Source organism: Lagenorhynchus albirostris, chromosome 2, assembly GCF_949774975.1.
Source record: "Lagenorhynchus albirostris chromosome 2, mLagAlb1.1, whole genome shotgun sequence".
Lineage (NCBI taxonomy): Eukaryota > Metazoa > Chordata > Mammalia > Artiodactyla > Delphinidae > Lagenorhynchus > Lagenorhynchus albirostris.
This window is the reverse complement of record NC_083096.1, coordinates 118,210,274-118,225,400: the sequence shown is the minus strand read 5'-3', so window position 1 is coordinate 118,225,400 and position 15,127 is coordinate 118,210,274. Positions and strand designations below refer to the sequence as shown.

The 15,127-nt window shown below is 39.0% G+C and overlaps 1 protein-coding gene across 3 annotated transcripts in view; it reads left to right on the top strand.

The window, feature by feature from the left end:
* Positions 1-14,616, top strand: part of GIPC2 (GIPC PDZ domain containing family member 2) — an 87,338-nt gene extending 72,722 nt beyond the window's left edge. For 2 of the 3 annotated variants that reach the window (XM_060139672.1, XM_060139670.1), the window contains one exon: positions 14,271-14,616. In XM_060139672.1, the coding sequence (XP_059995655.1) occupies positions 14,271-14,410 (140 nt within the window). In that variant the 3' untranslated portion in view covers positions 14,411-14,616. The remainder of the gene's footprint in view (positions 1-14,270) is intronic. The other variant, XR_009538896.1, reaches the window with a different exon arrangement.
* Positions 14,617-15,127: the final 511 nt, after the last annotated feature.

Sequence of the window (15,127 nt, the reverse complement as noted above, 5' to 3'; positions counted from 1 at the left end):
AAAAACAAGACCTGTATATATGCTGTCTGTAAGAGATCCACTTCAGACCCAGGGACACATACAGACTGAAAGTGAGGGGATGGAAAAAGATATTCCATACAAATGGAAATGCAAAGAAAGCTGGGGTAGCAATTCTCATATCAGACAAAATAGACTTTAAAACAAAGACTATTACAAGAGACAAAGAAGGACACTACATAATGATCAAGGGATCAATCCAAGAAGAAGATATAACAGTTGTAAATATTTATGTACCCAACATAGGAGCACCTGAATACATAAGACAAATGCTAACAGCCATAAAACGGGAAATTGACAGTAACACAATCATAGTAGGGTACTTTAACACCCCACTTTCACCAATGGACAGATTATCCAAAAGGAAAATAAATAAGGAAACACAAGCTTTAAATGACACATTAAAGAAGATGGACTTAATTAATATTTGTAGGACATTCCATCCAAAAACAACAGAATACACTTTCTTCTCAAGGACTCATGGAACATTCTCCAGGATAGATCATATCTTAGGTCACAAATCAAGCCTTGATAAATTTAAGAAAATTGAAATCATATCAAGTATCTTTTCTGAACACAACGCTATGAGACTGGATATCAATTACAGGAAAAAACTGTAAAATATACAAGCACATGGAGGCTAACAATATGCTACTAAATAACCAAAAGGTCACTGAAGATATCAAAGAGGAAATAAAAAAAATACCTGAAAAAATTACAATGAAAACACAATGACCCAAAACCTATGGGATGTAACAAAAGCAGTTCTAAAAGGGAAGTTTATAGCAATACAATCCTACCTAAAGAAAGATCTCAAATAAACAACCTAACCTTACACCTAAAGCAATTAGAGAAAGAAGAACAAAAATACCCCAGTTAGCAGAAGGAAAGAAATCATAAAGATCAGATCAGAAGTAAATGAAAAAGAAATGAAGGAAACAATATCAAAGATCAGTAAAGCTAAAAGCTGGTTCTTTGAGAAGATAAACAAAATTGATAAACCATTAGCCAGACTCATCAAGAAAAAAAGGGAGAAGACTCAAATCGACAGAATTAGAAATAAAAAAGGAGAAGTAACAACTGACACTGCTGAAATACAAAGAATCATGAGGGATTACTACAAGCAGCTATATGCCAATAAAATGGGCAACCTGGAAGAAATGGACAAATTTTTAGAAAAGCACAACCTTCTGAGACTGAACCAGGAAGAAATAGAAAACATAAACAGACCAATCACAAGCACTGAAATTGAAACTGTGATTAAAAATCTTCCAACATACAAAAGGCCAGGACCAGATGGCTTCACAGGCGAATTCTTTCAAATATTTAGAGAAGAGCTAACACCTATCTTTCTCAAACTCTTCCAAAATATAGCAGAGGGAGGAACACTCCCAAACTCATTCTATGAGGCCACCATCACCCTGATACCAAAACCAGACAAATATGTCACAAAGAAAGAAAATTACAGGCCAATATCACTGATGAACATAGATGCAAAAATCCTCAACAAAATACTAGCAAACAGAATCCAACAGCACATTAAAAGGATCAAAACACCATGATCAAGTGGGGTGTATCCCAGGAATGCAAGGATTCTTCAATATACCCAAATCATTCAATGTGATATACCATATTAAAAAACTGAAGGAGAAAAACCCTATTATCATCTCAATAGATGCAGAAAAAGCTTTCAACTAAATTCAACAGCAATTTATGATAAAAACCCTCCAGAAAGTAGGCATAGAGGGAACTTACCTCAACATAATAAAGACCATATGTGAGAAACCCACAGCCAACATTGTTCTCAGTGGTGAAAACCTGAAACCATTTCCTCTAAAATCAAGAACAAGACAAGTTTGCCCACTCTCACCACTATTATTCAACATAGTTTTGGAAGTTTTAGCCACAGCAATCAGAAAAGAAAAAGAAATAAAAGGAATTCAAATCGCAAAAGAATTAAAGCTGTCAGTGTTTGAAGATGACATGATACTATACATAGAGAATCCTAAAGACGCTACCAGAAAACTACTAGAGCTAATCAATGAATTTGGTAAAGTAGCAGGATACACAATTAATGCACAGAAATCTTATGCATTCCTATACACTAATGATGAAAAATCTGAAAGAGAAATTAAGAAAACACTCCCATTTGCCATTGCAACAAAAAGAGCAAAATACCTAGCAATAAACCTACCTAAGGAGACAAAAGAACAGTATGCAGAAAACTATAAGACACTGATGAAAGAAATTAAAGATGATACAAACAGATGGAGTGATATACCGTGTTCTTGGATTGGAAGAATCAACATTGTGGAAATGACTCTACTACTCAAAGCAGTCTAGAGACTCAATGCAATCCCTATCAAATGACCAGTGGCATTTTTCACAGAACTAGAACAAAAAATTTCACAATTTGTATGGAAACACAAAAGACCCCAAATAGCCAAAGCAATCTTGAGAAAGAAAAACGGAGCTGGAGGAATCAGGCTTCTGGACTTCAGACTATACTACAAAGCTACAGTAATCAAGACAGTATGGTACTTGCACAGAAACAGAAATATAGATCAATGGAATAGGATAGAAAGCCCAGAGAGAAACCCACCCACATATGGTCACCTTATTTTTGATAAAGGAGGCAAGAATATACAATGGAGAAAAGACAGCCTCTTAAGTGGTGCTGGGAAAACTGGACAGGTACATGTAAAAGAATGAGATTAGGGCTTCCCTGGTGGTGCAGTGGTTGGAAGTCCACCTGCCAATGCAGGGGATACGGGTTCGTGCCCCGGTCTGGGAAGATCCCACATGCCGTGGAGCGGCTGGGCCCATGAGCCATGGCCGCTGAGCCTGTGCGTCCGGAGCCTGCGTGTCTGGAGCCTGTGCTCCGCAACGGGAGAGGCCGCAACAGTGAGAGGCCTGCGTACCGCAAAAAAAAAAAAAAAAAAAAAAAAAAAAAAAAAAGTGAGATTAGAACCCTCCCTAACACCATACACAAAAATAAACAGAAAATGGATTAAAGACCTAAATGTAAGGCCAGACACTATAAAACTCTTAGGAAAACGTAAGCAGAATGCTCTATGACATAAGTCACAGCAAGATCCTTTTTGACCCACCTCCTAGAGAAATGGAAATAAAAACAGAAATAAACAAATGGGACCTAATGAAACTTAAAGGCTTTTGCACAGCAAAGGAAACCATAAGCAAGATGAAAAAACAACCCTCAGAATGGGAGTAAATACTTGCAAATGAAGCAACTGACAAAGGATTAATCTCCAAAATATACAAGCATTTCATGCGGCTCAATATCAAAAAAACAAATAAACCAATCCGAAAATGGGCAGAAGACGTAAATAGACATTTCTCCAAAGAAGATATACAGATTGCCAACAAACACATGAAAGGATACTCAACATCACTAATCATTAGAGAAATGCAAATCGAAACTACAATTGAGGTATCACCTCACACCAGTCAGAACGGCCATCATGAAAAAATCTACAAACAATAACTGCTGGAGAGGGTGTGTAGAAAAGGGAACCCTCTTGCACTGTTGGTGGGAATGTAAATTGATACAGTCACTATGGAGAACGGTATGGTGATTCCTTAAAAAACTAAAAATATAACTACTATATGACCCAGCAATCCCACTACTGGGCATATACCCTGAGAAAACCATAATTCAAAAAGAGTCATGTACCACAGTGTTCATTGCAGCACTATTTAGAATAGGTCGTACATGGAGACAACCTAAGTGTTCATCAACAGATAAATGGATAAAGAAGATGTGGCACATATATACAATGGAATATTACTCAGCCATAAAAAGAAATGAAATTGAGTTATTTGTAGTGAGGTGGATGGACCTAGAGTCTGTCATACAGAGTGAAGTTAAGCCAGAAAGAGAAAATACTATATGCTAAAACATATATATGAAATCTAAAAAAAAAGAAAAAGGGGGGCTTCCCTGGTGGCGCAGTGGTTGAGAGTCCACCTGCCGATGCAGGGGACACGGGTTTGTGCCCCGGTGCGGCTGCGCCCATGAGCCATGGCCGCTGAGCCTGCGCGTCCGGAGCCTGTGCTCTGCAATGGGAGAGGCCACAACAGTGAGAGGCCTGCGTACCGCAAAAAAAAAAAAAAAAAAAAAAAAAAAAGAAAAAGGTTCTGAAGAACCTAGGGGCAGGACAGTAATAAAGACGCAGACATAGAGAATGGACCTGAGGGCATGGGGCGGGGGAAGGGTAAGCTGGGACAGAGAGAGATAGTAGCATTGACATATACACTACCAAATGTAAAATTGATAGCTAGTGGGAAGCAGCCACATAGCACAGGGAGATCATCTCGGAGCTTTGTGACCACCTAGAGGGGTGGGATAGGGAGGGTGGGAGGGAGAGAGACGCAAGAGGGAGGGGATATGGGGATATATATACATATAGCTGATTCACTTTGTTATACAGCAGAAACTAACACAACGTTGTAAAGCAATTATACTCCAATAAAGATGTTAAAAAATTAATGTTATTGCTAATGAAGTTTATCATTTTAAAAGTAGAAATGAAAATCCTTAAAAAAAAGATCCAGAAATATGTGGAAAGGAAATTTGAATGATAGTTTCTCAGTAGAGTTTTCCTGTAAAATCTTTTATAGGTCTTTTAAATGTATATGATAATGTTATTTAGAGGTTATTACATTTTTCCTAGGATGATTTCTTTTTTCACTGAATTCAAAACAGTGAAAGTCATCCTTCTCAGATAAAGCCAATGAAATTTTGGAAATAGATTTTTCTTAAACATTCTGTATTGCCTGTATTTTTTGATGTTTGACTAATGTGTGAGTTGCTTGAAATGGGTCGACATTTATGAAAAGTCTTAGGGAAAGTAGGTGTTAAAGACTTTACGTAGAAAGAGGTACAGTTACAGATTTAATGGTTAAATTAACAATGGTGGTCACTAACCTTTATCTAAACCCTGCTATGTGCCATTTTATAGATTTGAGAACAAGCAGATTCAGAGATGTTTGGTAACTTGCCCAGTCAGCTAACAAGGACTGAGATTTAATTCTGGGTCTTTGATACCAAGATTTTTCACCTTCAGTAGTACCTTATAGCTAAAAGTTATGTTTAAGTATTTAAAAACTTAGTGGAAAATACAGATTGACCTGTATCACCAATATAAGTTTGTCATTAATAATGATGTGAAAGTTGTTTAGTAGTGGTAATAATATAAAGATATTCTCAGTATGGCCACTAGATGTCAGCACTTAGCTGCTATATGTGGTGTAACAATTCTACATTTTAGTGGAATATTTTTTGCCAGGTTGTATTCAGGTGCTGAATATTATTGCGGCATACTGCAGATCTATTATAGTTAACATATTAAAAGCATTTTAGTAGCTGTCACTATGTTAATGTAATAAAACTTTTTAAAAAGTATTTCATTTTGCTAAAGTTTCTTTTGCTTTTCTCTTTTTTTTCATAAATTTATTTATTTACTTATTTTTGGCTGCGTTGGGTCTTTGTTGCTGCGCACAGGCTTTCTCTAGTTGCGATGAGCAGGGGCTACTCTTCCTTGCGGTCTGCAGGCTTCTCATTGCCGTGGCTTCTCTTGTTGCGGAGCACGGGCTCTGAGCGCACAGGTTTCAGTAGCTGTGGCACGTGGGCTCAGTAGTTGTGGCTCGTGGGCTCTAGAGCGCAGGCTTAGTAGTTGTGGCGCACGGGCTTAGTTGCTGTGTGGCATGTGGGATCTTCCTGGACCAGGGCTTGAACCCGTGTCCCCTGCATTGGCAGGTGGATTCTTAACCACTGAGCCACCAGGGAAGCCCTCTTTTGCTTTTGTCTTAAATCAGAGGTTCAATCTTTCACCAAAACGGATACAATAATACCATTTATTTCTCCTGTAAAAAATATTTAAAATCTATGTTTATACTTTATGAGTTAGCAATTCATAACATGTTCAGAGCATGCTCCATTCTTAATTTCTTTTAAAATACATAAGCAAGTTATGGATTTTGGAAAGATCTCTGGAGCACTGTATTACATACAGTATTTCCAGCATAACTATGAAGCTGCCTAATTGGTACTTTTGTTGCTTCTACAAGACCCGTGTTTCCTTGAAGGGAGATAACTTACTCAGTTTTTAATCTCAGCTCCTACCACAGTGCCTCTCCCAGAGTAAATCCTTGGTAAATGTTTATTGACCGAATGTCTGTTAAGAGGCACAAAAATAGTGAATTCACAGGGAGTATGGAGTCCTAATATCATTTTTGAAGCTTTAGCCCTTGGGCAAATTATTTAACTTTGAATCATAATTTCTGTATCTTTGTAAAAGGGTATGATAAAAAACAACCTTACTGGGTTGGCAAGGCATTAAATTAAATATATATAAAGTTTCTATCACATCATAAATAATAGGTATAGCTATTATCATTCTTAGCAATGATTACTAACAATTATTGCCAGTAATAATGGTAGTGGTGTAGTAGAGGTAGAAACATATAGGAGGTCTGAGCAGTTCTGGGACTGTGTTTAGTGTATTGGAGGTTTTCTTCTCTGCTGTGCCAGCATGAGTGAGATTATATAGTTTGGACTGTAAGGTTATTGTCTGGGCATCTTAAGCCATCATTTTTCTCAATTTGTGACTAAGGAACCCAAACCAGAGATTGCGAGTCAGAGTCGGCCAGGTCCAGGATATGTTGTTCCTGGGCTCAGGGCGCTAGCCAGTACTGCTGACTTCCTGAGGTGCCAAAAAACATGCACCAAGTTGTTTCTTTCAGCCAATGTGTGTGTGTGCGTGTGTGTGTGTGTGTGTGAGAGAGAGAGAGAGAGAGAGAGAGAGAGAGAGAGAGAGAGGGAGAGAGAGAGAGAGAGAGAGAGAGAGAGAGGGAGGGAGGGAGAGGGAGAGAGAGGGAGAGGGAGGGAGGGAGGGAGGGAGGTTGTTTGATTCAGTGTCCATTAGTGAACATCTGATCCTGGTCATCGTTTCCTCCAGCATTTAAGAGCATCAGTCATCTGCACTGTTAATTTCTGCTTCTGAATTGTCTGTAGGTTTTCTCATATCTTTTATTTGTGTGCATCTTATTTCTTCCTCAAAGAAGAAATATCACCCTCATGTCAGTATGATCTTTAGGTAACTGTCTCAATAAATGCTGTCTGTAGGCCCTATGAGAACTATTTAGAATTGGAGTCTAAGCAAACTTCTGAACTTGAGTCTTACTTTTGCAAAAGTTTTGGCTGCTCTTCTTTCACATCCTGGCTACAGGATCAGAGTTCTGGGCTTCACTTTCTTGAGTGCATGCTAACTGTGCGGGTACAAAAATTATTTAAGTGTAATTACAAGGACTCTTTCTGGACCTACCCAGCTACCAGCATTTACTGTACATAAGACACTGAACTAGTTTTCCCTGGGCATAAAAGACTGAGTAAGCTATTCAAGATCTGTTGGGAGTTTATTCTCTGATAGAGGCAATATGTAGATGAAAATAATGACAACACAGAACAATGTTAAATGTGCACCGTAAGGCCTTATGCCTCAGAGTGTGGTCTGGGGACTGGCATTACCTGGGGGTTGTTGGAAATGCGGAATCTCAGGCTTTGCTGCAGAGCTACTGGACCAGAATCTGCACTTTGCCGAGATCTCAGCCAATATGTTTGCATACTCAAGTATGAAGAGCACTGGTAGAAGGCTTTAGGGAATGCAGATGTCACTTCCAGTTGGGGACACAGGATTTCATGGAGGAAGGAGCCTTGAAGGAGAGAAAGGATTTTTTTTTTAATTTGTTTTTTATAGTATGTGGGCCTCTCACTGTTGTGACCTCTCCCGTTGCGGAGCACAGGCTCCGGACGCGCAGTCTCAGCGGCCATGGCTCACGGGCCTAGCCACTCCGCGGCATGTGGGATCTTCCCGGACCGGGGCATGAACCCGCGTCCCCTGCATCGGCAGGCGGACTCTCAACCACTGCGCCACTAGGGAAGCCCGAGAAAGGATTTTGATGGTGGAGCTGGTGATTAGGAGCAGGCTATCCTGGGCAAAGGTAGGAAGGAGGACAGACGGCTTTTTGAGTTGTCAGATTTCTAAGGGTACAGCGTTAGTGCAGGAGTAAGCCATGTGGGAATGAGGGGTACTTCGGATCAGAATGACAGACAGGGTTTAGAGTTTTTAAGATATGCGTTGGAGATCAAAGGAATATTTTCATATATGCGAGTGACACAGACAGTCTCAGAGGTGGAAAGGAGCTTCCTGGTCCTTTTGTCTTATTACCTAATAGGATCAGAGCTGTGCTTTAGGAAGAGAAATCTAATGTACCTATGGGAGATGGTTCGCTGACTACACTTGGAGATTAAGGAAATAACATGGTGGCAGTGCGAGTGAAATCAAGGCTGGAGAGGTTGCAGGGGTAGAATCAAGGGGAGGCAGTGTTTGGTACACAGGCAAGAAGAGAAAGTAACAGGGACAGTGATTGTACTACTGATGACAGTGGTGGCAACGGGAAGGGGAGTAGCGGTTTTTTCGGAAGGGGACATGATGTTTGGTTTCTGGACATGCTGGTTGAGATGCTAACAGAATACAAGCTAGGAGACTTGTGCACCCCTTATTCAGAAAGGGGTATTTGGAACTTGTGAGAGAAGTCAGGGATGGAAGTGAAGGTTTGGGACTTCTCTGCAGCAGCCATGGTTAAGCTGGGCTTGTGGCTAAGACCTCCAAGGCAAGACCACCTAAGGAGAGGAGGGACACAGAACATCAGTAGAGTCCCATTTCCTGAACACTTGGTTTCTTATCTCACTGTGGAAATGCGCTTTTAGGGCCACTTTCCTCCTTTCTTGACTATGATACTATGGCTGTTGAAAGAGAAGCATTACTTATAGACATTAGAGCATTAGAGTGTTTCTCAGTGGCTTAGGAAATAATTTCCAAAATATGGCTGGTACCCACGAGGGCACAGAGTTGTAAGTCAGCCATAGTTTTACTGCACTGAACAGGCCCTAGCTAAAAAAAACAAAACAAAAACTTTCTCTCCAATTTGAATGTACCTACTGTATTCAAAATTTTCTTTCGGGCTTCCCTGGTGGCGCAGTGGTTGAGAATCTGCCTGCTAATGCAGGGGACACGGGTTCGAGCTCTGGTCTGGGAGGATCCCACATGCCGCGGAGCAACTAGGCCCGTGAGCCACAACTACTGAGCCTGAGCGTCTGGAGCCTGTGCTCCGCAACAGCAGAGACCGCGAGAGTGAGAGGCCCGTGCACTGCGATGAAGAGTGGCCCCCGCTTGCCACAACTAGAGAGAGCCCTCGCACAGAAACGAGACCCAACACAGCAAAAATAAATAAATTAATTAATAAACTCCTACCCCCAACATCTCCTTAAAAAATAATTTTTTTTCTTTCATTGTCTGTGTAGAAGTTTCTCTCCCTAATATTTTATTATGGTGATTTTCAAACATATAGTACGGTTGAAAGACTTTTTAGTACTTCATACCTGTTACCTAGATTCTACCGTTAATATTTGATTATAATTGCTTTAACATACACTTCTCCCTTTATCCATCCTATGTAGAGATTTTTGTAAAAAACATAGTGTGATTGTAATATAAAATTTATGTACTGCTTTTTCAGTAAATATTAAAAAGATTTTCTCAGGTTATTACAAAGTTATAAACATTGTTTAAAATTACTTCAAAATATTTCATCAAATATTTCATCTAATATATTTCATCATACTAGAGGTGACTTAATGATCCTGTATCTTATTAAATAAAAAAAATGATCCTACATCTTAGGTTTTTTAAAAATAAAAATGTTCTTCTAAATTCTTTTCTGTTTTTAAGATTTAAAAAAAAAGTGTAGATTCTCTTGTGTGAAGGAAAGAAGACACTATGTTGAAGAGATATCTGCACCCCTGTGTTCACAGCAGCATATTCGCAATAGCCTAAGAAAATAGACTTAGGAAATAACCTAAGTATCTACTGGCAGATGAATGAATACAGAAGTCGAGATATATATACAGTGGAATATTATTCAGCCATAAAGAGGAAATCCTGCCATTTGTGACAACATGGATGAGACTTGAGGGCATTATGCTAAGTGAAATAAGTCTGAGAAAGACAAATACGGTATGATCTCACTTATATGTGGAATCTAAGAACAGAACACCAAAAAACCAAACTCATAGAAAAAGATCAGATTTGTGGTTACCAGAAGTAGGGGGTGAGAGGGAGGGGAATTGGATTAGGGTGGTCAAAAGATACAAACTTTCAGTTATAAGATAAATAAATACTAGGGATGTAATGTACACATGATGACTCTAGCTAACACTGCTGTATGGTGTATATGAAAGTTAAGAGACTAAATTCGAAGAGCTCGTTACAAGGAAAAAAAATATTTTTTGGTGTCTATGTGAGATGCTGGTTGTTCACTAAACTTATTGTGGTAATCATTTCATGATATATATAAGTCAAATCATTATGCTGTGTACCTTAAACCTATGCAGTGATGTATATCAATTTTATCTTAATAAAGCTGGGAGAAAAAAATGTATAGATTCACAGAAGTGGAAATATTAGTAGATCAAAGGATGTGAACATTTTTCAAGATTGGTACTTGTTGCCAAATTGTTTTTCAAAAGCCAAATTTACAAAGTCGACACCAGTATATTTGAGTGTTTACTTCACTATATCCTGGCCTGCCTTGGCATATCACTATATATATATATATATATATATATATATATATATATATATATATATATATATATAAGTTTTAGTAAACTTGGCAGGCCCTTGGGCTGGAGAAGAAGGTCCAGCTGCAGCTGGACCTTCCTCCCTTTTGAAGTGTTTGCTTCTAGGTTAAGGGTAAATTGAGGAGCTTTTGGGTCATGGCTGAAGCCTGGGGCAACGTGAGAGACAGGGAGATGATAATGAGGAGATTCAATTTTCCTCACTTTTTACTGCTTAAAATATATTTTTTAGGCAATCTCTAACTTAGAGAAAAGTTATACAGTACAAAATTTTTTTCTCTTGAACCATTTGAGAATAAATTAATGATATACAATTGCCCCTAAATACTTTAGTGCGTATTCCCTATAAACAAAGGTATTCTCTTGTGTAACCCTGATATAACTGTCCAAATCATGAAATCAACATTGATACATTACTAACATCTAATCATATCCTGTTTTTTGTTTCACCAAGTGCCTTAATATCCATTGCAGCAAAAGAGCATGTTCAAAATCATGTGTTACTTTTACTTGTGTCAGTTTGGAGCATTTCCACTCCTGATTTTCATGACCTTGACACTTTTGGAGGGAACAAACCAGTTATTTTGCAGAATGTTCCTCATTTTTGGATTATTTTTCCATAATAACATTCAGGTTACACCTCTGGCAGAGATATCACAAATGTGGTGCTGTGTTCTTTTCATTACATCTTATCTGGAGGCACGGGATTTTGATTTGTTCTGTTTATGATATTGTTTATGTTGATGACTTGTTTAGGTGATATTTACTAAGCTTCTCCACTGTCAAGTTATTCTCTTCATAATAAGTATTTGGTGAGGAGATATTTTGAGGCTATGTAAATATCCTGTTCCTCATGAATCAACCAACCAACCTTTCATCCATCTATTTGTCAGTCAACCAATCATTTCATTATGGATTCATGGTTTGCTGTTTTGTTCAATAGGATTATAATCTATGACCATCACTACTTATTCTGATGCTCAAATTGTCCCTCATTCGGTCAGTGGGCATTATTCCACTCTGACTTCTATGTCTTTTCACATGTTCCTACCTTTTTTTTTTGAGACTTTCTTACTTTCTGGCAGAAGTTATTCTTAGTTCATATTGTACTTTTCCTCCTCCAGCCCTGGAATCAGCCATTTCTCTGAGGAACTCTGATTCTTTTTAGTGGAAAATGATATTTGGGAAACAAGATCTGGGTGTTTTGTGTGCTCATTGCTATTGGGGTGTCACTGCTCCCAGGTCCCCACAGTGGATTGAGGAATGTGTGTATTCATGCCTTTTTATTTTATTTTATTTTATTATTTTATTATTTATTTTTGGCTGCCTTGGGTCTTCGTTGCTGCATGCGGGCTTTCTCTAGTTGTGACGAGTGGGGGCTACTCCTCATTGTGGTGTGCAGGCTTCTCATTGCGGTGGCTTCTCTTGTTGTGGAGCACGGGCTCTAGGCTCATGGGCTTCAGTAGTTGCAGCTCAGTACGCAGGCTTAGTAGTTGTGGTGCACAGGCTCAGTTGCTCCGCAGCATGTGGGATCTTCCTGGACCAGGGCTTGAACCTGTGTCCCCTGCATTGGCAGGTGGATTCTTAACCACTGTGCCACCACGGAAGCCCTGTGTTCATGTCTTTACCTCTATAGTTTTTAATCTCTCTTTTGAAAAAAAAAAATTTCACTGATCTCTACAATTCTAATTTAGCAGCAATCATTCTAGTTTTCTCCCTTTTCCAATTTATCTTTCTCTGACAGTGACAAAACGTGGTTCCCATTATTCGGTGTATATACATGTATGTGATGCATGCCCTTGTATGTAGCCAATCTCTCATCAGTGTGCCTGCTGTCCTCTTCTCCCCCACCCCATGCCCTCCTTACCACACCTGGACTCTCCACCCTACACCAACCTGTCCAGCTATGTGGAAGCCCTCCTCACCTTAACTAGGGCTTTGACTCCTGCCCCAGGTCACCCCATCCACATCCCACTTCTGCTCTGATTGTGGTGCCCTTCTATTGGCCACATCTCCTGCCTTCCCCTTAGCCTACCTGTGTTAGTACTAAGCTGTTCGAGGTGAGGAACAGTTCTTAAATGCTCTCCAGAGCCCTGGTGGATTTTAGCTGGAAAGACCAGACCTCTTGGCTCATTCAGAGAAGTCATACAACCTTTGATTTGTTTAACCTTAACTTGGGAGGGAAAAAAGAGGCTGGGCTTTGGTGTTTCCGTTTTACCTGGGTTTTTTTCACCCAAGTCCCAAATCACATCCACACTGTCTCTTCCTGGTAGCTAGTGCTTATAGGGGGCTGAGAAAAAAACCAGCTGAGCCTTATGGGCTCCCAGCCAGGAGGGACAAGTCCCAGGGGAATGTGTACTCCTGAAGATGCTGGTTCCCCAGACATAAAATATGGGATCCAGGCAACTTATTAGAAAAACAGAACAAGGGCACCATCTTTGCTTTCTATCCCAAGCTGGAAAGGGGCTCAAAAAAAGTTTCCTTGATTCCACGAGGAGACAGATTTCCTCCCCTTCTCCCTAGCTTGATTGCCCCGTTGCAAACTGTTATCCTTTGTCTTTTTTATAGCTGGGGGTGGGGAGTGGAAGAGGGGACGGAGAAAGCTAGTGACTATGGGGGGTGGGGAGCAGATGTACTCTGGGTCTCCCGTCAGGCTTAGCCATAGGAGCCCTTGCTCCACCCATAGGGACACCAGAGGCTCCCACCTGATGAGCTCCAAGATGGAGGAGAAGACAGGGGTAGAAGATGCAAACCAGGGTGCCAAAGACAGATTGTTTAAAACATCTTTGCTACCTTGATGTGTAATGATAGAGAGTAACTTATTTTAATTTGTACTAGAAGTATGTATCTATGCATGTTCCTTTTATTAAAAATTTTTTTGAATGAATGAATGACTTTTATTATTTAAACTCTTTAATGCTAAATACACATGCATACAGAAAAATGAACAAGTTATAAGTATACAACACAAAATTCTCACAATGTGAACACTTATTTAACCGCCACTCATGTCAAGAAATAAAACTCTGCCAGTACTCAAAAGCCCTCTTTATGCTTTCTCCCAATTATTGCCTGTTCCCTCCTCTCCAAAAGTAACCACTTTCCCAACTTAGCCATAAATTTGTTTTGCCAGTTTTTTTTATCTTTATGTAAATGGAATAATACAGTATGATTCCTTTGTGTCCGGCTTCTTTTGCTTAATGTCACATTTGGGAGATTTGAGAATGTTCTGGTATATTAGCTGTGGTTTTTTCACTTTCATTGCTGTGTATAAGTTCATTGTATGATTATACTATGTTTATTTAGTTTCCTACTGATAGATACCTGGGGTCTTCCTGGGTTGGGGCTGTTGTGAATAATACTGCCTATGAACCTTATTGCCCATGGATTTTGGTGCACATAGACATGCATCTCCTTCTAGAATATCTATGGGAATAGACTTATGCATGTTACTTTTAGAAAGTATTTTGCCTTGGTGTCATTTTTCTCAGTCTTCTGATGCTAATTAATCTTTAAAAATTATTTTTGATAGCTACTACAATGTTTGAAGCTGGAAAGGACAAAGGTAATCCGGATGAATTTGCTGTGGCACTTGATGAAACCCTTGGAGACTTTGCGTTCCCAGATGAGTTTGTCTTTGATGTTTGGGGAGTCATTGGTGATGCCAAATGAGGATGATTATGATGTGAATGATCGTCTCTGGAGGAATGAAAAAAAAAAAGTTAAAATCTGCTTTCAGACACTGTTATGGACTCTGGCTTGTTTTATGTGTATGAATACATTCTTTTGAAATATAATTTTGATTTCTGGGCACTTTTTAATGCAGTTGCATATGTAGTATGCTTAAGATAAATTTCCTAAAACGTGATCAAATTTAATACTCATTTAAAAGCTTTTTAAAGTTAGTTTTAGAGAGTATTTCTAGATAGGTTATTTTGGTCCCCATTGACAGCCATGTTTTGTTTTCCACGTATAAGTAGTTGATTGCAATCTCTTTGTAGTTCTTTTGCAAAATCTTAATGCAGTGAAAATGAGGATTGGAGTATAATTTGCCTCATAGCATCTTCGTTTTGTTATACTAGCTTGAATGGGATATGTTCAGGACATGAAATACGCATTATGCCTACTAGAGGTTTAGAAACATTTTTTTTTTAAATCCACTGAATAAGGAGAGGAAGATTCCTATAGCCTGTCGATGTCTAGGGCTTACTTACTCTCTTTGTAAAACAAGGATTGATTGACTTTTATTTTTTGCTTCTTTGTAATTGCTTCCTTGCTTCTTAAACTTGTTGAAATCTATTGTGCTGTGTATATATTTGCACATGTAGAAGAAGGTGAAAAAGAGGCAGATACAGTAGAAACCACTTATATTTGATTTTTCTTTTTTTA